The sequence below is a fragment of the Dromiciops gliroides genome, chromosome 2 (genome assembly GCF_019393635.1).
Source record: "Dromiciops gliroides isolate mDroGli1 chromosome 2, mDroGli1.pri, whole genome shotgun sequence".
NCBI classification, from domain to species: Eukaryota; Metazoa; Chordata; class Mammalia; order Microbiotheria; family Microbiotheriidae; genus Dromiciops; species Dromiciops gliroides.
Genome location: NC_057862.1, coordinates 696,770,785 through 696,792,003, shown reverse-complemented (window position 1 = coordinate 696,792,003; position 21,219 = coordinate 696,770,785). Strand labels below are relative to the sequence as shown.

The 21,219-nt window shown below is 42.2% G+C and overlaps 1 protein-coding gene and 1 pseudogene across 1 annotated transcript in view; one reads left to right on the top strand and one right to left on the bottom strand.

Moving 5' to 3' along the window:
* The window catches only part of NT5C1B (5'-nucleotidase, cytosolic IB), a 52,729-nt gene that overhangs the window by 21,319 nt on the left and 10,191 nt on the right, over positions 1-21,219 (top strand). The window contains exons 8-9 of the mRNA XM_043981316.1: positions 3,108-3,237; positions 8,134-8,256. Of these exons, the coding sequence (XP_043837251.1) occupies positions 3,108-3,237; positions 8,134-8,256 (253 nt within the window). The remainder of the gene's footprint in view (positions 1-3,107; positions 3,238-8,133; positions 8,257-21,219) is intronic.
* On the bottom strand, positions 15,040-16,176 carry LOC122742643 (annotated as a pseudogene).

Below are 21,219 nucleotides of genomic sequence, written 5' to 3'. Positions count from 1 at the left end.
GAGAGTGGCTAGACTCACTAAGTAAGTCTGAATCATCTGCTTAGTGATGAGAGAACGTAGATAGAGAAATGAGAAGACCCACAGTTGGGGCTCATGACACAGGTGATAAACTAGCAAAGGAGCCTGAGAAGAAGGAGCCAGACAAGAGAACCAGGTGAGATAAGAGTGTCCAAAGGAAGGGAGTGGTGTGTGCTGTCAAAAGCTGCAGAGAAGTCAAGGTTGAGAACCTGGTGAGAAAAGGAGGCCGCCGAATGGAATAGTTAAGAGATCCCTGGTAACCCTGAAGAGAGATGTTTGACTTAATGATGGGGCAAAGTCCCAAGAGTTATTGAAATCTGTGAAGGTGCCAGCACTGGCTGTCAACAAGCTTTCCAAGGATCTAGTCTATACAAGTAGACCCAGGATAGTGTAGGCTTTTAAGGATCGGTAAGACCTAAGTGTAGGGAGTAGGGAAGGGGCCACCCAAGAGGGAGATTGGAAGAAAAGAAGCACAGTAACTGGGGTCAAGACACAAAGGGAAGGGTTCACTTTGCCAGGAAAAGATGTCATCCATCCTCACCTGGAAGATGGTAAAAGTAAGTACCTTCTCGAAAGGAAAAGGGAATGAGGGATGCTAAAGAAGGATTTCAATGGGCACATTGAGAGAGACTTCTTGTAGTAACTAAATTTGGAGTCTTTCTGCCCTCCACTTTGTTTAGACTAAAATAAAATAAATGCTTTTCCCAGCATATGTTTTTGAGACACCAGCAGTGACCTCTGAAAGATTCTGAAGATGGGGAGAATGAAATGTGCTTAAAGCACTTGGCTAATGAGCAGTGCTAGGAACACTTAGGATGGTGCTGGACAGTTGGTGGTGGTCTTTGTAGAAGTTCTTCCAGAGGCGAGAAGGCAAAAAAAAGTTGGGAAGGACCATGAAAAACACAAGCCAGTAACCTTGGCTCAGATTCCTGGGGAAAATTATAGAATATATTATTAAGAGGATGGTTATTGCATGTTTCAAAAAGGAAGAAGAGATCACAAAGACCCATCATCTCTTCATCAAGGGCAGGCCATGCCAGACTACAAGGTTAGTTAGGAAGAATGCAATATTATTTACTTGGGTTTTCTCTCCTGTTGCTCCTCTAGATCAGATGGAAAGCTAGGTCCAGCTAACAGAACAGTCAAATGAACTCAGAACTGAATGAGCAGGCCCTTTCCCTTAACTGTCAGTCACATGGACTGAAGGTCAGCCTAGTCATCCATGTTTGGGCAGTAATGTGAAAGGAGGCCCACGGTGGCATGTGGCAGGAAGCAGTAATGGACCTCCATATGATTGTCTTGGGCTAATTGGCAGATGACTCAAAGCATGGATGAGTAGCTAGCTCATTAGATGATAGAGCTGGATCCAGACAGATTTTTAGGGAAGAGAACATTTGGTGAAATAGAAGAAGAGACTGAAACAAATTTCACAAGTGTATAGGTGGGCAGAAGTGGCTGGACAGAGACTCATCCGAAAATCAAGAACAGCTAAGGTCTAAGGGGTTTAGTAGACTATACCTTTATTAGAAATCAACAGTATAGCGTGATAACCCCAAAAGCTGATGTCATCAGGTACACTAAGAGGAGAGTGGTGTCCAGCACTGGGAAGGTCACGGGCCTGCTGCCCTCTGCTCTGGGCAGAACATGTCTAGAATACAACATTCAGCTTTAGCTGCCATGTTTTAGGAACAAAATTAGTATGTGGAGAGAGCTCAGGAGAATGCCACTGTAATGTTGTGGCAGAAGTGATGATGGGGAAAGCGGTGGGTGGTGCTGGGGATAAGGACGATGATGATGGCTGGACGAGGCTAGTGGTGCTCATAGCCAGCATCTCTATGGGACTTTAAGGTTTGCAAAGTGCTTTGTATTTATCCTCTCATTTGGTCCTCACAAGAGCCCTGTGAAATAGCTGCTGTTACTTCCCCTATGTTACATATAAGAATACTTGGGCTCAGAGAGATTAAGTGACTTGCCTGGGGTCAAATTGATATTAGGTGCCAGCATTTGAACGCTTCTTGACTCAAGGTCTGGCCCTTCCAACCGCTATGCTGCCTGGCTGCTATCAGGGCTTTAAATATTGATCAATATTGGCATAAGCTGAATGAACTGGGAATATTCAGCGCATTAGGACTAAATTAGGGGATATTTGGCAGACACAGGTAAACAGAAAGGACGTAAGAACTGTGTCTGGGTATTGGGGAGCCTGAAGACTCTTTAGACTTGTTTCCATTTGGCCCTGGAAGGCAGAGCTCCTCCACAGAGAGGCATTGTGGAGAGGCCATTGTAGGCTTTGCATCCTGCCTGTAGTGAGAGGTGCCCACAGGGAAAGGGATTGTCTGTCTCCGAAGCCTTTGCTTTCTAGGGATTCTTTGGGTAGGTGTGATATGAGCCCTTGTCAAATATGTCATGGAGGGGGCTGTTATTCACATGCCAGCTGGAGGAAAGTCCTTCTGAGGTCTAATTCTGTAACACACGTGTGCTAGAGTCAGTTGAAGTGCAGACGTGTGCATTTGGGTGTATGTGTATGTATGCATGTGTTTATGTATATGTATGTATGTTCATGCATGTGTTTGTGTATGGTTAGAGCTTCAATCTCGGCTCTAGCACACATGTGTCACAGAATTAGACCTCAGAAGGGCTTTCCTCCAGCTGGCTTACCCCATCCACTCTGGGAAGTTCCTTGCCTCAGTTCATGGGGATGGCTTTTAGTGGTAGAGCTGGGACCAGAGCCCACATCTCTCTCTCTCAGTCCAGTGGGTTTTTTCCCATTGTCCCACAGCTACCTGCTCCCAAGGACATCTCGTCTCTGACTCATTCTGGCTCAGTAGACAACATCCCTAGAGGGAGGGGGCTTCCTCACCTGGGACTTCTTGACACCAGTGCAGTCACACATCCATCCCGGCCACTCCCCCACAAAAGAAAATGTTTTTCACCTATTTGTGCTTTTTCTTTTGGCTACAAGAAGTAGCTGAGGGGCCCAACAAGCAGGTCTGGCCAAGGAGATGGGCTTGCTATTCCCCTTCCCTGTCAGTGGCTGGTCTCTGGGCCTACCAAGCTGACATATGCACCTTGATGTTTGTGACCTGCAGGCCCTGCAGAATGTCAATGCCAGACTGCGCAATCTTTACCCCAGTGAGCAAGACTTGTTTGATATTGTGCTGATGACAAATAACCATGCCCAAGTGGGGGTGAGGCTCATAAACAGCATCAATCACCACGGTGAGTAAGTCAAATAAACACCATGTGGAGGATGTGTCTGTGGCCCAGGCTGGGGGGGCTGGGGGACTCTGCTTCTTGTGACCTGACTGAATGCAACCCCTTTGATGCGAACACGAGGGCTGCTCGGCAAGTGTTTATTTGCAAATGTCAGAACAAGAGCCGCCATGTGCACTTCCAAGTGCAGCAGCAGGGCTTGGCCCAAAGCTCTGGACTGAACTTGTCAAGTGTGAATTTCGAGGTCTTAATCCTAGGTCTGGCCATATATTTCTGTTTTCTGTTTTGTTTTGTTTTAAACTTCTCAATTTGACATCGAGGAACCGTCAATCAAGAGACATTCTTTCTATAATCAAGCAATTTGTTCACCAGTAAAACATGTTAAATTTGTTACATATTTAACTAAGTTTACCTCTTTTTCCTACCCTTACCACCTAGAATTTTAGCATCTCAGAGTTGGAAGTGACCTCAAAGGGCATCTGGTCTAACCCCTATCTAAAACTCAAATCCCTTCTAAAATATGACTGTCCAATGGTCATCCATCCTCCCCCAGGGGACACCCAGTGAAAGAAACACTACTGAACCTCTCTTTCCTTTCTTTTACCATCTATCTCCTACTATCCTCTAACCATACACAAACACATACATGTACACACATGCATATACACAAACATACATACGTGCAAACATATACATAAACACATGCATACATACACACACACAAATGCACACATACATATACACACAGCCCCATACCCTCATTTTATATACATAAACACATGCATACATACACATACACACAAATGCACACATACATATACACACACAGCCCCATACCCTCATTTTAGATGGAACATTCTATTAACTAAATTCCACTGAAAAGAATCATCCTTGAGTTTAAAGAATGTTTTGAAGAAATCAAGGGAATGGCTCTGAGTCTTTTTGCTTTTGGCAGGACTAGGGAATGATAGTGACACCTTCTTTTTGTCAGTCTAATGCAGAAAATCAAGTTTTTATTGCTCTACCATTTGCTTGCCTTGATACAAATGAAGAAACACTTTGGTCATTTGTGTAAGTGACTTGGGCTAACTCCCAATTGCGGACCGATGAGCCTTAGTGTGGGAAGCGAACTCCAGGGTTATTTGCTGAGTCTCCCTCCTGAGTGGGAAACCCCTTGGCAGCATCCCCATGGATGCCTGTAGACCTCTGGCAGTCAGAGTTCACTGCCTGCTGAGGCCGCTCAGTCTACCTTTGGCCCAGCCTTCATGGTTAGGAAATCTTCCCTTAAGTCCCCAAAGCTTCCACTCCTTCCCCCTCATTTCACCCTTTGAAGCCAACCAAAGTGCTCTTCTGAATCTTCCACCTGACAGCCCTTCAACCACTTAGAGACAGTGTGTACCTCTCCCTCCCCTGCATCTCCTCTAGATCAAACATTTGTGGCTTCACCAGTGGATCTTTATAGGGCATGAGGTCTAGACTCCCATAATTCTGGTCACCCCTGTGAAGAAAGTCTACACAATTTGTCATGATCCTCCCATGAGACTATACATAGGTAGCCACATTCACTGAATCCCACTGGAAGAACAAAAGAAGTGATTGAGGAGGACTGCAGGAGCCTGACTCACACCAGTACAAGCCCTTCCCCTACAATGCACCGGACAGATGGCCCTCCCTCCAGGAGAGGATGCCCCTTCCATTTTTGTGTAGCTTTAGTTATTAGGAAGTGTCCCGTGACACAGGAAGAAGGTGTTGGAAGGGACACATAATGAAATAAGGAATTTGGAATGAGGGTCCAATACATCCGGTCCTCCCAGATTCACTTTGCCCTTTTGCGCTTACCTCAAGGAGTCAATCTATTCCCAGGCTGTGTGTACCTAATGGGGAATGAGAGGAACCTCATCATCTTAGACATCCCTGGCTCCTTGGTGGTTTTCTTGAGTGAATGATCCCAAAGAATTGGAGAGAGAGGAACTAGACAAGAATTAATGTTATTTCCTAATCCCAGGTCAGATAGTTGGTGGGGTCCAGAGATGCCCAGGAACAATGAAAGCAAAACTACTAAAAGAGCAAACTTAGTCCTTCCTATAGGGAGGGTCTCAGATGTCATTTGTTGGCTTCTTGGATGAGTACAAACTGTAATGGCTTTAGGTTATGTGGACTAAAAGAGCTTTAGCCTTTCTGGTGTGGGAGAAGCTCACCAGTAGGTGGTAGCAGAAAGCAGATGGCAGAAGACAATCAGATGGCAGCAAGAAGGAGCTCAGCAAGTGCCCCCCACAGGTAGAGACCAGCAAAGATAATCAGCAGAGATTCAATACCCAACATCAAGGAGCATGATCCAAGAACACTGGCAGGATCAGAGATGCAAACTGTCCTAGCCCTTTGTGGACGTTGGCCACATGTGCTCTACAATGCCCATCCCTAGGTAGACAGCCAGCCACAACTCTTGGATTGATGTTGAGTTACACTGATTTTTGTTGGTTTCCCAATGACTTAAAAAGAAACCCAGTTTTACTTGTTTTGGGAGGTCCTTGATAGAATGAATTTCAACAATGCATGAAATTTAAATTGGCTGACAGACAACAAGTCACCTAAGGGAACTGACCATATCTGTTTGTGTACATGTCTGTGTGTCCATGTGTGTCTATCTGGATCTGTCTGTGTCTGTATATGACTGTGTGTGTATTTGTATCTGTGTGTTTGTGTATGTTTATCTGTGTTGACTTTGGTCTGTGTGTATCTCTGTGCGTCTGTGTGTATGAGTGTTTCTGCATGTGTCTGAGTATGCCTATAAATGTGTGTCTGTCTGTCTGTATGAGTGTTTCTCTGTGTGTCTGTATGTGTGTATCTGTGTTCCCACCTTTAATGGACTGAAACACTCTAATGGCCAGGAGGGAATTTCACCCAAAAAGAATTCAGGCAGAAAGAGTTTGATGCTTCCTAGCTTCCTAAGCTTAGTCATTTGGAAGTGAGGCAAGTCCAACAAACATTACCAAGTGACAGATTGAAAACGTGCAGTAGGGAGGAGGGGCAGGAAAAGAGAATAAGCATTCATAAAGCTTCCACTATGTGTCAGGTACTGTGCTGAGGTCCGTTTTAAAAAATAAAGATTTTCTCATTTGACCCTCACAATGCCCTTGGGAGATGGGGGTGATTTTTGTCTCCATTTTAAAGCTGAGGAAACTGAGGCAGGCAGAGGTAAAGCAACTTGACCAGGATTGTAGACTTAGTAAGTGTCAGCTCTTCGCGATTCCAGGCTCAGCTTCTGGGGGGAAACAATTTCCTAATTATTAAAAATGTCACTTCCTAATAATAAAACGGTCCCAAAGTGGAATGGTCTCTCGGGTGAGATGGTGACTCCCTTTCTTTCTGAGGTCTCCAAGAAGAGTCTGTTATCCAGGGCATCACTTTCTGGTGTGGGTTGGCTACAGTTTCTAAATCAAATTCTAGGGTTCTGTGCGGTCAGTTTTGTCTTGTTAATTTGAAATAATCAACTAGCATTTATTAACCACCTACTATGTGCCAAGCACTTTGGTGAGTGTTGGGAATACAAAGAAAACCAAAACTAAAACAAAACAAACAAACAAAACAGTCTGTTTTCTCAAGGAGATCACAGTCTAACAGGGGACGTAACAAGTAACATGATGTACAAGCGAGCTAGAGGCAGGGCAAACTGAGGACCATTTCAGAGGAATGCACTAAGGTCATGCGGGACTGAAGCAGGCTTCTGCAGAAGTGAAACTATAGCTGAAACTTGGACAAAGTCAGTGAAGCCAAGGGGAGGAGATGAGGCTAGCCAGAGAAGAGGCACACAGGTAGTGAGAGAAACAGGTGTGAGCAGGCAGCATCCAAGAGACTGGTATCTAGATCATCTCCTGGGACACAGGGGAGGAAGCTTTTAAAAAAAGATGTCTGGTGGGGAAGTCACTCAACAGGAGTGAGAATCTCTGGCTTCCAAAGCTGGCTCTGCAGCTCCCTGTCTGACCTTGGCAAGTCATAACCTCCTTGGGCTTGAGAATAACGGGATGGGGGGGGGCAGAATTATACTTCACTAACAGGGAAATGAAGGGACAGGGAGAAGGCAGCAGGAGGGTACTTCAGCTCTAAAGCTGCATGGTTCTGTATTTCTCAAAGCATGCATCAAACAGACACTCAGGAGGTTTTCTAGAGCCCATAGAATGCCTGGAGTGGCACTGAGACTTAGGACACAGATGGAGGCAGAGTAGCTAGAACAAACACTCCAACTGAGGCAGGAAGACTCCAGTTCATGGCCTGCCACCAACATAGTTAGCTAGAGAGCCTGGGCAAGTCATTGAAGACATTTTCATCATTATTGGAGCCCCATGATTCTCCTGAAACTGACTATGAATAAGTCATTTCCCTTTTCTGAGCTTTGGTATCTTCAGCTTGAAATGGGACTAATAGAATCTACCTTCTCTAAATCATAATGTTAATCTAACCTGATTGAAAAAATATATTAAGTAATATATATTATATATATATAGTATGTCATATATATATATATGTCACACACATATATGTATGTGTATGTGTGTGTATGACCTTGCTGGGCTCTGACAAAAGAGACAAGAACAAAAAACAATCTGCCCTCAAGGAACATTATTCTATCAGGGTGGGAAAAGGGAAATTACAACAGACGCAACTAAGATATAAGTGATTTTGAGAGAGAATGAGAGAGACAGAGGGAGAAACAGAGAGGGAGACAGAGAGACAGGGACAGATAGAGGGAGTGAAGGAAGGAGGGAGGAGGAAGGAAGAAGAAATCAGGAAAAAAAAAACACAAGCAGTACTTCTAATAGGTGATATTGCTAATGTGCTGCTACATATTTGTTGTATTTGTGTGTGTTCCTCTGCTGTAACGGTGTTTTTCTTGTCTGTTCACAGGCTTATTAATTGATCGCTTCTGCCTGACTGGTGGAGAAAGTCCTATTGGCTATCTCAAGACGTATCTTACCAACTTATATCTTTCTGCAGATCCTGATAAGGTACAAGAAGCCATAGAAGAAGGTATGGGTCTGTTGTTTGTTTTTCCTTTAATCCTCCTCATCAACTAATGGAGGCAATTACTTCAGTGCTCAAATGTAGAGATAAGTGCCAGACCTATAATTTCATTGGAATGCAGACATCCCTGGTGAAATAACTCCCTTCCCCAATGCAGGTTGGCACTTTCCCTGCATCTAATGGTCTCAGAGAATGTTGGAAGCAGGAGGATTCAGCTCTTCCTGGCTCTGAGGTTGCCTCACTTTTCTCCACACCAAGCTGTACTACCTCTCTTAGAGTCATTTTTCCTTTTTGGCTAAGTGGCCAGGATAGCTTCCGGCTCACCCCCAGGACCCAGGGGTCCATCCGATAAATCAGTGCTTGCACCCCATAAGCCCTAGCCCCAAGTAATTCCCCACAATTCACCCCCACATGTGGTCACTCATCTGTAAGTCAAACCATGTTTCCCCACCACTTTCCCAAAGGAAAAACACTCATTCAAAGAAGGAACAACTCAAAGAAATGACTGATGCAGCTCAACCTTTAGTGACTCCCTGTCATCTCCTAGATAAAGTCCAAACTCCTCAGGCTGCCATTCATGATTCTCTGAATTCTGACTCCAGTCTCCATGTCCAGCTGATGCTCTACATCAGGTTCTTTGCATGAAAGCTTTGCTTCATCCATACTGATCTACCCACCATCAGTAGGTTCGTGGGTTTCTAGCCTGTCTTCGTCATTCCTGCCTTTCTCCGTGTCTCTTTCCCAATTCAATTTTTCAAGCTTTATAGAGTGCCCAGTACATACAATGCTGTCTACTGGGAGGAAAAGGAACACCTGGCCCTCAAGGAGTTCAGTGTTTGGGGGAGTGAAAGGAGAGAGAAATGAATATCAAAAAGTACAATACCCATAACCATGATGGGACCAAAGGAGAGATTCTGACAAAGGGAGAAAACCACTTTCCCTTCTTTAAGTGTTTCCTGCTCACTTCAGTCTACTGACCCCTCAGCCCTGTCAATGATAGATGGATCTTAGGACTTAGAGCTGGAAGGGACCCCGGGATTCATGGGATTCAACCTATTCATGTGTATTAGAGAATTAATGCAATGACCCCTGATCCATTGACTAAACCCCAGCCAACTTGGTGAGACTGTGCAATGTGATAGTCACGTGCAAGGACCAATGAGGCATTTCAAGTTTGTTCCTTTCCAACTTGGAGGAGTTCCTCGTGCCCCCAACATTCTGCAATAATGGACAACCTGGACAGGAAATTGGTGCTTTCTTGGCTTGTTAACTCTTTTTACAGGTCTCTTACCTCTACCCCTTCCTCCTACACTACCTATGCAGACTATAGAAGCCAGGATTGTGGCTTATTAATCACTGTCTGACCCACATCGTCTAGCATCGGGCTTTGCCCAGACATAAAGGAATTACTGGCAGATTACCTGATGTATATGTAGATGAAATCCAACACAAACACTCAAAGACACTGAATTAAGAGAGCCATGTACAGAGGCATGAAGGGGAAGCTTCATGCAAGTTCCCAGGTTACAACCATGGGAGAACCAGAGAAGAAGATGGAACCTTTGATCTCAGGGAGCCCATGGCCTGGAAGGGGGAATGAGACAAGAGGTCATTGAGGGCAGAGAGGGAACCAAGATGTACAATAAGTACTTAGAACAATTGGGACCCATCAAAGATAAAGACAAACAAGGTAGTACCAATAAGGGAATCGAATATAATGTCAACAGTGCGCCAAACATGCCTACCATGGCAGGCACTGGGCCAGGTGCCAGCAGGAAGCCTTTTCAGGGTCAGGGTGGAAGTGAGGCTGTGGAAGGCGCCTGAAAATCTGCTGCACCCACCTCTGGGCTCTCTCTAACTGTGTGTACATGAAATGGGATGGAGCATGAAAGGAGAGGGGCACATGTGGTCAGGAAGGTGGGACTATCCTAAGGACTGAGAGGAGTCCCTTTCAGTCCAGAAAGAGTAACTTTTAGTGGGAAAGTAACCGATGTTTGCACAAAACCATGAAAGAAAATAACTATTTCATCAAAATCAATCAATAGGAGACACTTAACAAACAGTGACTGATAATAAGAATTTAAAAAGCCACCGCTAAGTTTCAGGTGCTGTGATGGTCACTGACTCAAGAGTTCCCTGTGGGGGCAAAGTTCACTGCCCCCTCCAGGCCTGCCCATCCTCCCAAAGCAGACCACCAATGGTCTGGCACACTGGGGGTCTTCCTCACTCTCTCCCAAAATTTAAAAGTGCCGGGTGGAGAGCTTGGACATCCACCTGCCATTTCTCACTGTCACCATGGGACCTGCCCATCCTTGCTTTCTATCATACCATTCCTGACATTCTTTACTACTGCACAGTCTGAATGAATGAATGAATGAATGAATGAACGAATGAACAAATGAATGAATGAATGAATGAACGAATGAACGAACGAACGAATGAATGAATGAACGAACGAACAAATGAATGAACGAACAAATGAATGAATGAATGAATGAATGAACGAATGAATGAACAAATGAATGAACAAATGAATGAATGCTGAGTCCACTACAAAGTTTTGTTACATAATTTCAGCTAGGTTCTCACTCCATCTAGGCAATCTTTTTTATCCATTTCTAGTTGATCCACTCTCCCACTCCTCATAGCAGCTTTTCCAAACCTTTTCATCCCTCCCATGATGCCTTCTCCCCCTTAACTCTCAACTGAGAACTCACCTCATATTTCACTGAAAAAATTGAGACAATTCACCAAGTTATTTCCTCTTCTCCTCATCACAGATAACTCAATTGCCGTGTCCTACTATGTTTTCTTCTGCCTCTGTCTCACCTGAAAAGATGCTCCTATTTACCAAGACAAACCCCATTACATGCACAAGGGATCCCATTCTACCTTGCCCTCTCTTGCAGATTGTCCCACTGTCATCCTTGCTCTTTCACTTATCTTTAATGATTCAATTTCCCTTTGCCTACCTGCTGCTTCCCTACTCCTTGCAAATATGTTCATGTCTCGCTAATCCTCAAACAACTCTGATTTGATGTGTCTATCCTTGGTCTCTGTGGTCCTATGTCTCTCCTCCCTTGAGAAGGCCATTTATAAATGGTGCCTCCATTTCATTTCCTCTCATCTTCTTACTTCCTTAAATTTTAAGTCTTAGCATTTTCTTCTTCTTCTTCTTCTTCTTCTTCTTCTTCTTCTTCTTCTTCTTCTTCTTCTTCTCCTCCTCCTCCTCCTCCTCCTCCTCCTCCTCCTCCTCCTCCTCTTTCTCCTCCTCCTCCTCCTCTTTCTCCTCCTCCTCCTCCTCTTTCTCCTCCTCCTTCTCCTCTTTCTTCTCCTCCTCCTCCTCTTTCTCCTCCTCTTTCTTCTCCTCCTCCTCCTCTTTCTCCTCCTCTTTCTTCTCCTCCTCCTCCTCTTTCTCCTCCTCCTCCTCCTCTTTCTCCTCCTTTTTTCCTCCTCCTCCTCATCTTCTTCCTCTTCTTCTTGATCCTCTTCCTTTTTCTTATTCTGGTTAAGATTTCTAAATTATTTTCTTTCTTTTTTCTTAATATTATATTCTTCCTAATTTCCTGTCAAAATGTTTTTAACATTTTTTAAAATCTTGAGTTCCAAATTCAATCCCTCCCTCTATCCCTTCTCACCTAATTGAGATGCTAGGTGTTGCAGTGAATAGGGCACTAGCCCTGGAGTCAGGAGGACATGAGTTCAAATTCAGACACTTACTTACTAGCTATATGACCCTGCACAAGACACTTAACCCTGATTGCCTCAAACATCCAGGGCCATCTCCAGTTATCTTCATGCATATTTTGGCACTGGACCGAGAAGGCTCTGGAGGAAAGAGTGAAGTTGGTGACCTTTCATGTTCCTCCCACACTTGAATCCAATTCACTGCAAGTCATGACATCACCACAATGTCATGATCTTCTTGGAGAATGAAGGACAAACAACAACAAAATAATCTGAGAGTCTGAGCAATTTGATATAGATTATAATGCACAGCCATGTAAAACATGCTTCCATATGAGCCATATTATGAAAGGAAACATTAAAAAAGTTTTAAAAGTATGCTTTGATCTGCATTCAGAGTTCTTTCTCTGGAGGTGAATAGCATTTTCCCTCATAAACACTTCAGAATTATCTTGGATCAACTGTATTGCTGAGAATAGTTAAGTCATTCATAGCTGATCATTGTGCAATATTATTGTTACCATGTATAATGTTCTCTTAATTTTGCTCATTTTGCTTCACATCAGTTCATGTAAGATGTTCCAAGTTCTTCTAAGAATACACTGCTCATCATTGCTTATAGCCCAATAATATTCCATCATAAGCATATACCACAACCTGTTCAGCCATTTCCCAAGTGATGGGCATCCCCTCTATTACCAGTTCTTTGCCACCACAAAAAGAGATTCTATAAGTATTTTTTCACGTATATGTTCTTTTCCTTTTTTAAAAAAAATCACTTTGAGATAAGAGACCAAGCTGTGATACTGCTGGTTGTTTTATAGCATACTTCCCAATGGCTCTAAAGAATGGTTGATTCAGTTTACTACTCCACCAACAATGCATTAGTGTCTTAATTTCCTCACATGCCCTCCAACATTTGTCATTTTCCTCTTCTGTCATATTAGCAAATCGGATAGGTGTGGGGTATAAAGTCTGGCTTCTGACTGCATTATTCAACAGAAATTGCTCTTTCCAAAATTACCAATGATTTCTCTCCCAATTTGGTAATACATATATTTTAAAAATTTTTTAATATTTATTATAGTCAGCCACAAATATGCCTTCTCACTTTCCTACCCCAACAGTCCCATCCTTCCACCAACTGAGAACACAAGAAAAGTGAAATCTATTATAGCATGTATAGTCAATCAAAACAATTTTCTGCACTGGCCATATCAAAAAATACATATTTATCTCATTCTGAATCCTCCACCTCTCTATCAGAGTATGGTTATCAGTCCTCTAAAATCCTAGTTGGTCATCATTTTGATTATATTGATGAGTTCACATCACATTTATATACTATACTTGGTCATCCATTTCCCAGATTCTGAGCACCCCTTCAGTTCCATTCTTTGCCACTTCAAAAGAGCAAGAAGTCTTTTTGTATATCTTTAGAGTTTATTTCACTTAGGACTAATTCTTCCCTTCATCTACTCTCTTGATCCCCTTCCCCCTAATTTCCTATTGAGTGCAATGCATTTCTATACCTATTTATGTTTGTGTAGGGGGGCACAGTATTCTTCTCCCTATTAACCAATTCAGAAGAGAGTGTGATTCAAGAGTCAGTCTCTGCCTCCCAACTTCCTCCTCCTTCATTATATAGATGTCTACTTGTACATTCTGATTATGTGGTATAATTTCCCCTAACTTTCCTCCTCACCCCCCCCCCACCTCCAGTGCCTTTCTCTTTCCCTCCCCATTCTTTTGTTAAGATCAAAAAGTTTTAAGGGTATGGAGGAAGTTACTTTTTACTTCAGGAAAATTTAATCAATAAGCAGCAAGTGTACTCTTCATGGATAACTGAAAAACTGAGAAATGCTATATTTTAAATATCTTCCTCAAAAAAATTAGTGATGTTTTTTTCTGGGAAGTATTATGAACCTAGTATCAATATGTTAATATGAACATTAATTTTGACTATCCAGCCCTAGTCACTTTATTTCTGCTAATGTTAATATCCAAACATTTATTCATATTTCAAGTTTATCAGAGGTAGACCAGGGCAGCTAGGTAGCACAGCAGATAGAGCACTGGCCCTGAAGTTGGAAGGATCTGAGTTCAAATTTCTCTTCAGACACTTACTAGCTGTGTGACCCTGGGCAAGTCACTTAACCCCAATTGCCTTAAACATCCACAGCCATCTTCAGGCATCTTGATATATATATATATATATATATATATATATATATATACACACACACACACATCTTGCCACTGGACCCAAATGTCTCTGGAGGAGAAAGTGAGGCTGGTGACCTTGAGCAGCCCTCCCTCACTTAAATCCAAGTCACTGCAAATCATGATGTGGTTCCCTTCCAGAATGAAGGACAAACAACAACAATCAGGGGTAGACTGAATTGTGTCCCTTTCCATTTTAGCACACTCCTTTACATAAGATAATTTAACGGAATACATTTTGAAATGCAAACTCATAACACACTACATGAGGAATCACATTTGCTTCAAGTGCATTTGGTTCAAGTATACTAAAATTTTCTTCTATATTTTGTTTGTTTGGGTTTTTTTGCAGGACAATGGGGGTTAAGTGACTTGCCCAGGGTCACACAGCTAGTAAGTGTCAAGTGTCTGAGGTCAGATTTGAACTCAGGTACTCCTGAATTCAGGGCCGGTGCTTTATCCACTGCACCACCTAGCTGCCCCCTCTTCTATATTTTGGGAAAGAATTTTTCCAACAGATCTAACATTGGAGTATCTTTGCTAATGTGTTTCATGGTATGGTTTCTAGAAAGACCATTTAAGTGTTGTTTCTTTCACCTTTGTTTGATAAAAAACACAATAATTTGCAAGAAACAAAGTTGTTTTCTAAAAGCTGTAGGAACAGAAAATAAACATTACATTTTATTTGTACAAGCATGAACATAGACTTAAGACTAGATACACCACAGGAAAATCCAAGTATTCAAAAGTTTTATAAAAATGAAGAAGAGATCCATGTTTATTCCCATTGTTACAAAGGTCCAGAGTTAAATCTGCATGACGGTGATGGTGTAGCACAATCTGCTGGTCCAATTTAAGAGTCTGATGTCCTTTATATTTTTAGTAATTGACCCATTGATGTCCAGTATCCGAGATATTAATTTCAAACATGGAAATAAGGGCAAAGACACCACATAACAAAGAATGAGGATATGGCTAAGGCAGAAATGAATTTTTTGGGAGCAGAGAAACTGCACCATCCAATAATTCCAGCAGTGAGAAAAATGTCCACCATTTCCTGCAAAGAAAATATAGCTGCAAAGCTGGAAGGTAGGATCATTGGAAGAAGGCAATATCCAAGTACACTAGTGACATAGCCAAAGGAGATGCCTGTCATACTCATTAAGTTGAACAGTGTTAAGGGCTAAAATTCTAGCTAAACTGTCTAAAATATCTAATGAGTGGTCACCAATAAATTATAAGCTTTAGCAAGAGTTAGACTTTTAAGCATTTATTAAGGAGAATAAGAATTTGGTAAAGAGAGAAAGGCCTAGATTCCTATCTATTAAAGGGAGAGCACATTTCTAGCTCCTCTCTCCACCAGAGTCCAGAGGAAAGAGAGTGAGACTGAGCGCCAGTCTCTTCCTTCCTCCTCCCACTAGCCTGTGTCACTTCCTGACGCCAAAGAAAAGACTCCTGGTCTTGCCCTCAAAGACCTTCACTTCATGGGCGGAACTCTTCTACAGCAAGTCTCCAGCAGGTGGCATTATTCCAATCATTACAACAGACAAAATATTCCTAGACATTCAATTGCACTGATCCCATATACATATCCATACTGAAGTTTTACCAGCTAGTAACAATGTGGCTGCAAAAGTTGGCCAGAAAAACAATAATCTTGCAAAATTAATTTCATTCATGATGCTTCCATCTGTTATTTTTAATGGATGTAACACAGCAAGATGTGATCAAAATTGATTCCTAATTCTTATAATAAAGGTGACTCATCCTCAAAGTTGTTTCCATAGAATGATTGTGGTATAGATGGAGTATGTGCCTAAATTGGCTGGAAAATGTGTCCAGTACAAGGCTGCTGTGATTACAGCTTGCCTGGAGGGAAAAGAGAGAGTAGTTATAGCCACCATACTATTTGCTATATGGTCCTCATCCACCATAATCAAAAGACTGATGTTTTGGGTCATCAATGCTATAACTGTTCTGGTAGAAATCTGTATTAAAGCTGTTGAACCCTGACATTGAGAATAATCCTGTGCAGCAGCAGCTCCAATGGCCTTAAAATTCCCCAAATCCACAAGTTATAATAGAAACATTCTCGTGCTTTATCTAGTTAGACTCCTATGACACTGGTGACAATAAGGTCCAGAGGGATGCATGTATCTTCTCACCGTATTTGAGTGGAAGTGTTTGTCCTTGTTTGGTCCCATATCATTGTTCTTTCATATTTACCTTTTCCCTTAACTCCTACATTGAAACTTCAAAGTTTCTACACAGCTCTGGTCTTTTAGGAAGTCCTCTATTTCATTAAAGATCCAATTTCCCCACTGTAGCAATTATATTGTTTTGCCAGATAAATTATTCTTGAATATAAGCCCTGATATAGCATATTCCAGGTTCTTTGTTTCTTTATAGTTGTGGCTGCTAAATAGTATGTGATCTTGACTATGGATCCTTAGTACTTGAAGTCTTTCTTTTTGACTGCTTGCGCTACTTTTCTTTGCTTTTTTGGCTGTGATGTCCCTAAGAGTTTTCACTTTGAAGATTCTTTCAGGAGGTAATTGGTGGATTCTTTCTATTTCCCCTATGCCTTATGGTTTTAAAATAACTGGATAGTTTTCTTTTATTATTTCTGAAACTAGGATGTACATCCAATTTTAAAGTCATACCATTTACATAATCCAATTATTCCTTATTTTTTTCCACTCCTAGATCTGTTTTCCAGGTCGGTTTATTTTTATTTTTATTATTATTATTATTATTATTATTATTATTATTATTATTATTATTACTGCAAGACAACTTATATTTTCTTCTATTTTTTTCCAGTATTGTGACTTGGGTTTAATATTTCTTGTTTTCTCAAGGAGTCATTTGCTTCTCTTCGGTCCATTCTAATTTCCAGGGAATTTATTTCTTGGGTGAGGTTTTGTACCACTTGTGTCAAGCTGTTAATTCCATTTCCAATTCTTTCTTCCATAGTTCTCATTTCTTTTTCATTTTTCCTCAGGTGCTCTTATTTCATTTATAAAAAAATAAATTAAAAAAAACTTGCTTTATCTCTTCCAAGAATTCTTATTGAATTTTATTCATATTGTCTTTTTCTTTGAGGATTTGCCTGTAGATGTTTTGGAATCATTGCTTTCTTCTGGGTTTGTACCTTGAGCTTCCCTGCCACTCACATAGCTCTTTATCGTTGGATTATTTAAAAACATTTTTTTTGCTCATTCTTCCAGCCTACTTCCTGAATTCAGATGTGCTGCTAGGGATGGGCTCTGTGGGGAAGTCTCAACTGGTCCTCTTGATGCTTTCTTGGGGTATTGAGTATTGTTATTTCAGCATCTCAGGGACCAGCTCAAGTCCTGCAGTTTTCAGTGTTTCCAAAGGTGGTCTGATCTAGAGCAAAATATGATTGCTGCCCCAACTTAGCTCTGCAAGTTTCTTACCTGGATCTAGGTCTGAGCAAAAGTAGAAAATTACTGGATTCAGCCCTAACATCCAAATGGAAAGCTCTGTTGGTTCAGAGTGACATAACTGTGGACTCCTCTTTGGGCTGGGATTCCTACCCAAGTTATTCCTCTGCAGGTATTAGGCTAAGCTAGAAGCAAAAGGTGAGACATTTCCCTGGATTTAGTGTCTAAGCCACACTTCTGGCTTCTGGACTTTCTCCTTTCTCAAATACCATCCAAGGCCTCCCTAGCAGAAAACATCACCCTTGGGGGCAGGTCAGCTCCATCCACAGTGGATTTGTGATTGAGAACTGAGTGTAGGATGATAAAGCTGCCAGTTTGTACCTGTCCCTATTGGCCCAGCATGGATCTGGGGATGGCCCAGTGTGGGTCTAGAATATCCTCTTACCCTGGTGCACAACCTCTCTCCACTAATACTTTCTTAGTCACCAAATCTAATGGCCCTTTCTCACTCTGTGTGCCCTTTGACTTCTTTGCAGTCCTGGATGTTGCTGGTCACTCTCTCCAATTTGTTCCTGTCTTCTCTCTAGGTTTTCAGGACACTCCTCTCTCCTGGTTCTTCTCCTACCTGTGTCTCTTCCTTTGTATTCTTGTTTGCTAGCTCTTCCTCATGATATTTTGCAATCCTTAAGACTCTTTTCTAGGCCCTTGTCTCCCTTTATACCATTTTGCTTGGTAATCTCATCAGTCCACATGTATGCAATTATCATATCCATGCGGATGATTCTCATTTCTACTTATCCAGCCCTGACCTCTCTTCTGAGTTGCAGTCTTTTATCTCCAATTGCCTCCAATTGGGCATCTCAAACTGGATGTCCCTCAGAAGTCTTAAACTTGACAAGGCCAAAACCGAATCATCTTTCCTCCAAACCCTTCTCCTCTTCCTAGCTTTCCTAATACTGTCAAATGCACCACCATCTTCCCAGTCATTCAACATTGCAGCCTATATGTCATCCTTAACTCTCACTCTCTCACCTCCTCTATCCAATCTGCTGCCAAGTCCTATCAACTCTAAAGTGCAATGTGTGTCATGTCATGCCCCACCTCCAATTCAATAAACCCCAGAGGTTTTTTCACAACCTGACCTCTTCCTACTTTTCTAGCCTTCTTATACCATACACCACCTCCCACACACTCTGAGATCCAGTAACTGTCCTTTCCTTTCCATCCTGCATGGACTCCTGAGTCTCTGGACTTTCTCTGTGAGTTCACAAGAACCTCTTTACTCTACCTCTGGAATTCTCACATTGGAAGGATCCTCTGCCCTGTGGCTTCTTTCTCTGATTGGCTGATTCTTCCCAGACCCTTCATTTTAAGGAGAATGCCCTTGGGGCAGCTAGGTCGTGCAGTGGATAAAGCACCAGCCCTAGATTCAGGAGTACCTGAGTTCAAATCCGGCCTCAGACACTTACTAGCTGTGTGACCCTGGGCAAGTCACTTAACCCCCATTGCCCCGCAAAAATAAATAAATAAATAAAATAAAGAGAATGCCCAGGCCAGGTCTTTATTCCTCTCCAGTTTGCCCTTCTGACTCCAAACTTCTATAATTCCACAGTAGCCTCCTCATCCTGGAAGCTCACTTCCCCTCTGGACTTCTCATTGGAAGCACTCTCCGTTGTGTGGCCTCTCCCTTAGAATTGTTGGTTCAGAACCTCCATTTGAAGGACAACCATGTCTTAATCCCTCTCTAGGCTGCACTCCTAACTTTCCCAACTCTTTAATGCACTCACACCAGGTACCTTCATTCTCTACCCTCACCCCAAACTTTTCAGCTTCCTTTTATCTCTTGTCTTTCCCCATTAGGATAGAAGCTCCTCTAGGGCAGGGACTATCACTCTTTCTGCCTGTATTTATACCCCCCTGAAATTTACATTATGCCTGGCACATATTGAGGACTTAATAGATGCTTGTTGGCTCTGACTTGTTGACTCCCTGTTGTTCCACATGTTACATTTCATCTTTGATCTCTGGGCATTTTCTCTGGCTATCCTTCATGCTTGGAATGTTCTCCCTCCTCATCTCTAGAACCTGATTTCCTTCAAGTACCAGCTCAAATCCTCCCTTCTGTAAGAAGCCTTTCTTGGTCCCCTTTAATGGTAGTGCCTCCATCTGGGATTATCTCCCATCTATCCTTCATAGATCGTGCTTGCGTTCAGCTATTCTTAGCTTGTTTCCCTCATGTGATTGTGAGATCCTTGAGAGCAGGGTTGTTTTTGTCCTTCTTTATTTGTATACTTAGTGTTTAACACTGTGCCTGTCACATAGTAGATGGTGCTTAATAAATGCTTATTGACTTGGACCACTTTGTGCCTTTCCATTGCTCTCTGTGTAATAATGCTCTTTTAGTTCTTTGAATTCTAGGTCATGGTGTTCTAGGTCATGCTACCATACCAGTGCAATGGTAAAATACTGGTTCTGAAAAGATAAGATTTGGCTTTCATAGGAATCTTTTGGGTCAATTAAAGTGTTTTAAAATACAAGGAATTCTATTTGCTACTTTTATCCTCCTTTTCACCTCTTATTGTGGAGTTGTCTTACCAGGCCCAAAGGTAAACACTGCTGGACAAACCTATTCAAATGCATCTTGACATCAAGGCAATAAACATTCTACATCCACTTGGTCTTTTCAGTGTGGATGGAGAGGCTGGACTCATTTAAATGATCACTGATCTCTATCCAGAGTCCTGGACTTCATGCAGCCAACACAATATCATCCTCAAAGAGGAATATCTGGAGGGGTTCCCGATTGATAGGGAATAACTCTTTGACCTGGATCTCTCCTCTATCCTGGTGGTAAATAGCTTTCTTCTATGCCTTGCTGGATTTTTATTATCATGGGGTCTTTGAATAGGGTAATTTCTATTGTGACTCCTTCCAATTCATCTTGAATGGTCTTGATGTACAGATGGGAAACACTTAGTGATAGAAGTCTCTGTAAGGTAGCATTTGTTTCCACTAAATTATACTTTATTTTCTTTTTTAAATTCACAGTGAATAACACAAAGAAATCTTTAAATTATTTTCATCTTTTATTTTATTGTGATACATAAATATTTGGGACCGTGTTCATTGTTGCTTGTGAAAGAAATCATCAGTGATGCCCTCGGTCTCCATACCTATGACCCTCACCAAAATCTGGTGTGGATGGCAAAGTGGGCTTTTAAGCTGGCAGTCATTTCCCATCAGACTGGAAGCTCCTTCAGGGCAGGAGCTGTTTTCCCCTTCTTTGAATCCCTGGCAGTTTGCATAGTGCCTGCTGTGGGATAAATATTGAATAAATGCCTGTTCCCTTTTGGGAGCAGGGGATGGGCAGTGCAGGATGCAAAAAGAGAAGACCGCAAATGAAACATCCATATACAAACTCAGCACAGCGTGCAAACACAAGGGGCATTGGGAAATGGGGTGATGTTCTCATGTCAAATTTGACAAATACTTTAAAAATATGGGTGGTATTCAATAGAAATGCATACTTTTATGTACGATCCTCTTTTTCATCATATATGAGAATGTTCGTATTTGTTGATGTACCTTAACTGCATAATTTCAAAAATGTTGAACCCAAGGGGGTGGCCAGAGGCTATGGGGCCCCTTGGAT